Below are 5,601 nucleotides of genomic sequence, written 5' to 3' on the forward strand. Positions count from 1 at the left end.
AACGGCAAATTTTACTAGCAATAAATTTAATATATGTAAAGAAATTTATTACAAACTAAAATACACAAGTAAAAGTTGTGTAATTTAATTTGTTCATAATTAAATTTAAAATATAAATATTTATTCTCTTTGATAATAAAATTAAAGCACAAAAAACAAAAGTTGGTAAAAGATTTACCAAATTTGCGATGTTAATGCACCCCACAATTTGTAGGGTATACAACCAAATTGCTGACGACGACAAACGGCGGCTCTCTCATAAGCGGAAGCAAAAAGAGAGAGCTTCGCCGCCTAGCCCTTGTAGTTCCGCGTTTATGCGGTGGTAAATAACAGGATGTTAAGGGATTTGTAGAGGTTAAAAATCAATCAATTTTATGACCAATATGGAAAATACCAAAATTTAAATTTTTAATTAATCTTATTAATAATATCAAATAATTAACATGATGCCAAGAAATTCTAAGGGGATGTAAATAAATTAATTGTATGATTAAATATGTTAAATACCAACATTTACATTTTAAATTTATCATATTATTAATATCAAGTTTTTCGAAATTGTAAACGTAATCTTGAACTTTTACTTGTTTGTAAGAATGCAAATTCACGATAACGGTGCACCCGCATAAACGCGCGTTTAACACTGCTCTCGCTCTCTCTCCCCACTCTCCTCCGCCTCTCTGGCCCTCCACGGCCCATTGAGCATTTGTAGACCCCAAAGCGGCGTACATATACGCGCCATATCTCCAACCATCCCGCCCCAAAGCGATTTTCAGTTTTTGACCTTCAAGGTTCCTTCACGACGCGCAAAACGGGAGAGAGCGAGCGCCGGCGTCGACGTCGCCGTCGGCAGCGCGGCGGCAGCGGCAGCGAAAAGTGAGCGAACGGTCGGCGAGTGAATTCAATTCCGTAAAAAACGTTTCGAGCGGCGGACGCGTGCAGCGGACGAAAATAAAACACGGAGAGCGTAGAGAGCGTGTGTGGAAGCAGTAGAAAACTGAAAACTGAAAACTGAAAAGTTGAAAAACCCAAAAGACTCAAACGAAAAACAAACCCACTCGAGACCCACTGAAAATTGTTGAAAACAACGCGAGTGTCTGTAAAATAGCACCCCAATTTTTTTTTGCCGTGTAAGAGTGTAAGAGGAAGAGAATGGATCGGGAGCTGAACGGGGCGATGAGGAGCGTGTCCATAAATAGCGCCCAACAGAATGGTCACAATAACGGTGTAGCTAATGCTACCGCTGGCGTTGATGAAACGGACCGCGTGGGCGTGGCACCAGGAGGCGGCGGCGTACTGAGCAATGCGACAGCGACAAAATCGCTGGCAACCACAAATGTGGCTGGCAAACAACAACCCACAGAAACGCAAAAAAATTCAACTAAATTCCCGCAGAGCCCGCAGCAAATTGCACTCTTGTCCGCTGCCGAGAAAACAAAGATGGTGCACGAGTTATGTCAGCAGCTGCTATTGGCCGACGATCAGGTGCAGGAGCTGTGCTATCGCATCCTACACGAGCTGCGCCGCGGACTGGCTAAGGATACGCATCCCAAGGCGAATGTCAAGTGCTTCGTTACGTATGTCCAGGATCTGCCCAATGGCAATGAGCGCGGCAAGTTCCTGGCCCTCGATTTGGGTGGCACCAACTTCCGGGTGCTGCTCATCCATCTGCAGGAGAACAACGACTTCCAGATGGAGTCCCGCATCTATGCCATACCGCAGCACATCATGATCGGCAGTGGCACGCAGCTCTTCGATCACATAGCCGAGTGTTTGTCCAACTTTATGTCCGAGCATAATGTGTACAAGGAGCGACTGCCCCTGGGCTTCACCTTCTCCTTCCCCCTGCGCCAGTTGGGCTTGACCAAGGGTCTCCTGGAAACCTGGACCAAGGGGTTTAACTGTGCAGGAGTCGTGAACGAGGATGTGGTTCAGCTGCTGAAGGATGCCATTGCCAGGAGGGGCGACGTTCAGATCGATGTGTGCGCCATCCTGAACGACACCACGGGCACCCTGATGAGCTGCGCCTGGAAGAACCACAACTGCAAGATCGGCTTGATCGTGGGCACCGGAGCGAATGCCTGCTATATGGAGCGCGTGGAGGAGGCGGAACTCTTTGCCGCCGAGGATCCGCGCAAGAAGCATGTCCTCATCAACACCGAATGGGGTGCCTTTGGCGATAATGGAGCCCTGGACTTTGTACGCACCGAATTCGATCGGGATATCGATGTGCATAGCATCAATCCCGGCAAGCAGACCTTCGAGAAGATGATCTCGGGCATGTATATGGGTGAATTGGTTCGCCTTGTCCTGGTTAAGATGACCCAGGCGGGCATACTGTTTAACGGGCAGGATTCGGAGGTTTTGAACACCCGCGGCCTGTTCTTCACCAAGTATGTGAGCGAAATTGAGGCCGATGAGCCGGGTAACTTCACCAATTGCCGACTGGTGCTGGAGGAGCTGGGCCTGACCAATGCCACCGATTCGGATTGCGCCAATGTGCGCTACATCTGTGAATGCGTCTCGAAGCGGGCCGCCCATTTGGTGTCCGCCGGCATTGCCACGCTGATCAATAAAATGGATGAACCGACGGTGACGGTGGGCGTCGATGGGAGTGTGTATCGCTTCCATCCCAAGTTCCATAACCTGATGGTCGAGAAGATATCGCAGCTGATCAAGCCGGGCATCACCTTTGACCTCATGCTCTCCGAGGACGGTTCGGGTCGCGGAGCAGCGCTGGTGGCGGCCGTCGCCTGTCGCGAGGACATACTCAGTGGCAAGAGGAAGTAGGATCAGGATCAGGATCAGGAACTTCTGAAGCAGTCCTAGGAGCAACAATAACATCCACAACACAGACACGAAAAACACCTAGTAAACAACTAGTAAGAGCCTCGCCAACTCACAAGGGCCCAAAGATATACGACGGAAAAGAAAAGAAGCTGCCACAAAGTAAAAAAATCAAAAAAAAAAAATCTATCATATCTACAGGACATTTGTGAGTTGGCGCGGCTTGGCTTTAGTATTTTAATTAGGCGAAAAAACCAGGTTTTTAACAACTAAAACAGAAGCGTAACAGAGAAAACCAAACCAGCCCCCCCACTAAGAGACAGAAGATCTGTGGCATTCTATCTCTTTCTCTCCTAGTTAAAAACAAAAACTATGCTTAATGATCGATTTTCGATTTTTGTTGAAGATTTGTTATGCTATTATATACATATATATATATAAATTTTACAAAAAAAACTATAATAATGTATATGTTTGCGTATATATAGTACAATTTGTGAAGCGAATTTCTTTTCGATTGAAATTTGGTAATTTCCCCGCCCAAAACCCCCAATTTCCTTCCCCATCAAAAAAGCACCGACAAAAACGGAGATACTTAAGAGCAAGCGAGAGAAGAAACTGTTATACTACTGTGCTACAAGCATTCTAGCATATCCTGCAGGACAACGGAAAGAGAAACTGTAAACCGCACATTGTTAAAGCAAAAACGAAAGAAAAGCAACAAAAAACAAGCCGCTAAAGAAGAGACAGAAAGAGAGAGACAGAGAGAGAGAGAGGAATACTAGGTAATGCTACGGTGTCCTTTCTGTAATTGTAAATGTTTATATAGAACCTATTACGAAGCGTTATATGATAATACTGCATACATATATATTTACATATATATATATAAATATAAATATGATATATTTAGCCACTATATTACTGATTTTTTTTTGTAATGTATTGCTTGTCTTTGTTTAGTGAATTTGTTTGTTGTTAACACTTAAGCAGGTAAAAACTAAACAAAAAAACTGTTTTTTTTTTCTTTTGATATAGAAACGCACTTTGTGAGTTATTATTTATGTAATTGTACATTTGACCTAGTTTAGTGTTTAGTTCTTATCTTAGTTTCTAAATGTCGTCGAAGAAGCCCGCAATACAACCAATATATATCCCCTCCACCCCCCGAAAACCCAACCCACAGAGCCCTTAATTATATTTAACTATTGTTTACGAACAACAACGGAGGAAATGCGAGAAGCAAAAGGCAAATAAGCGAAATGAAAAGCAAATAAAATTTGTTCTTAATTCATACACAAGTAATTGTTATTTATTTCCAGTATGATTTGGTATTTAATGGTGTTTCCAGTATGATTTGGTATATTTTCGCTATGATTTGGTATTGATTTCGAAATGATTTGGTTCTCTTTTGGATATGTTTTGGTTTTGGTAAGGTTTCTCATCATTTTTGCAGCTGCTGGCCGGCATGCTCAGGCAAACAACAAACTTAACAACAATTCGCAATCAAGGCAAAAAACGAAGACACATTTTTTTGGTCTAATAATAAGCAGAGGAATCCTAAGAAATATGTTATAACGAATATAGGAAAAGCGAACCAGTGTTTCTATTTTTCAAAAAAAAAAACCAAAAACAGATTGTAAAATAAACTTAGCCCATGTTAAAAGATAAAAACCAATTAAAAAACTCTCGTTATCAAAAGGCGATTTAAACATAAATTACACAAAAAAACTACACACATAAACCACAAATCGAAGGCTTGGAGGAGATGAGATGAATTTAGTAAATGATATAAACAAATGGAATGTTTGTGAATGACAGTGAAACAAAAAATAAAAATGATTGAAGCAAACAAAATGCAAGAAAATCGAATGGAAAACGAAAGCGTGTTCTCTTGGGTCTAAATTTGCGGTATCTACTTATTTTATTTGAAATTTTATTGCCGCTGCATTTTTTTATTATTTATTATTGTTGCCGCAGACTAAAATTATACATCATCAGAGGCAATAACAATCAGTCAGCACTTTGCTAGCTCAATTTTGTTATTTATATTACTCGAACATACCCTGTATATAAAGTGGGCATATTGATTTCAGGTTTGAAACAGTAAGAAATATTTTTATAACAGATTTTACAACATCCTTAAGCGATATTAAAGGTATATTATAATATTGGGAAGTACGTAAACCCCCCTTTCGCATTACAGGGTATCTACATCGCTGCACTTGAGTCTTACGTAGTTTTCTGCTGCTTTTGTAGTCCATTTTAAATTGAATCATTTGCAGTTGAGTTTTCGTTTGACGCATTTGAATTACAAGTGGGTATCCAAAGGCAGACAAAAGGCTTGATTGAGCCATTGATCGTAAATGTATATAATATATAGGGAGGAGGTATAGGGGTGACTGATGAGGCGGTTAGGCAAACGTTCGATAGCAAAGTCTGGCTACATAAAAGTGAATTCGATCGGCATCGGAATCGGAGGAGCGGGGGAAAAAGTACCTATTTTCTATTATAAAACCTCACAGAGCTCGAGTTCCGCGAAAGTTGTTTATAGAATTTCAAATGAAAACGATTCTCGTGAAACCGCACGAAAGACAAAACGAGACGGCGATACACTGCAATAATCTCAGTCAAGTCGCGATCACGTTTTACTGCGGCACAAACCCAATTTAAATATCTCGAATGCAAATTTCAATTTACTTATAAATGCCGAAAGCAATTCCGACTTGCGGCTGGCGTCGGGAATCCCAAATTGGTGATACCCTTTGGGTATTAACCAGATCGAAAGTGAGATGTTTTCCAGGCAGACTATTG

The 5,601-nt window shown here is 41.7% G+C and overlaps 1 protein-coding gene across 1 annotated transcript; it reads left to right on the forward strand.

Moving 5' to 3' along the window:
* The first annotated feature begins 899 nt into the window (after window positions 1-899).
* Window positions 900-4,088, forward strand: Hex-A (Hexokinase A). Its single transcript, XM_017157457.3, has one exon. The coding sequence runs from the start codon at window positions 1,153-1,155 to the stop codon at window positions 2,788-2,790; it is 1,638 nt and encodes a 545-aa protein (XP_017012946.2). The 5' UTR covers window positions 900-1,152; the 3' UTR covers window positions 2,791-4,088.
* The last annotated feature ends 1,513 nt before the right edge of the window (window positions 4,089-5,601 follow it).

The sequence above is a fragment of the Drosophila takahashii genome, chromosome X (assembly GCF_030179915.1).
Source record: "Drosophila takahashii strain IR98-3 E-12201 chromosome X, DtakHiC1v2, whole genome shotgun sequence".
Taxonomy (NCBI): domain Eukaryota; kingdom Metazoa; phylum Arthropoda; class Insecta; order Diptera; family Drosophilidae; genus Drosophila; species Drosophila takahashii.

Excerpts from the sequence above, each read along its gene's own strand:
- Hex-A (XM_017157457.3), top strand. The coding sequence starts at position 1,153 with ATGGATCGGGAGCTGAACGGGGCGATGAGGAGCGTGTCCATAAATAGC.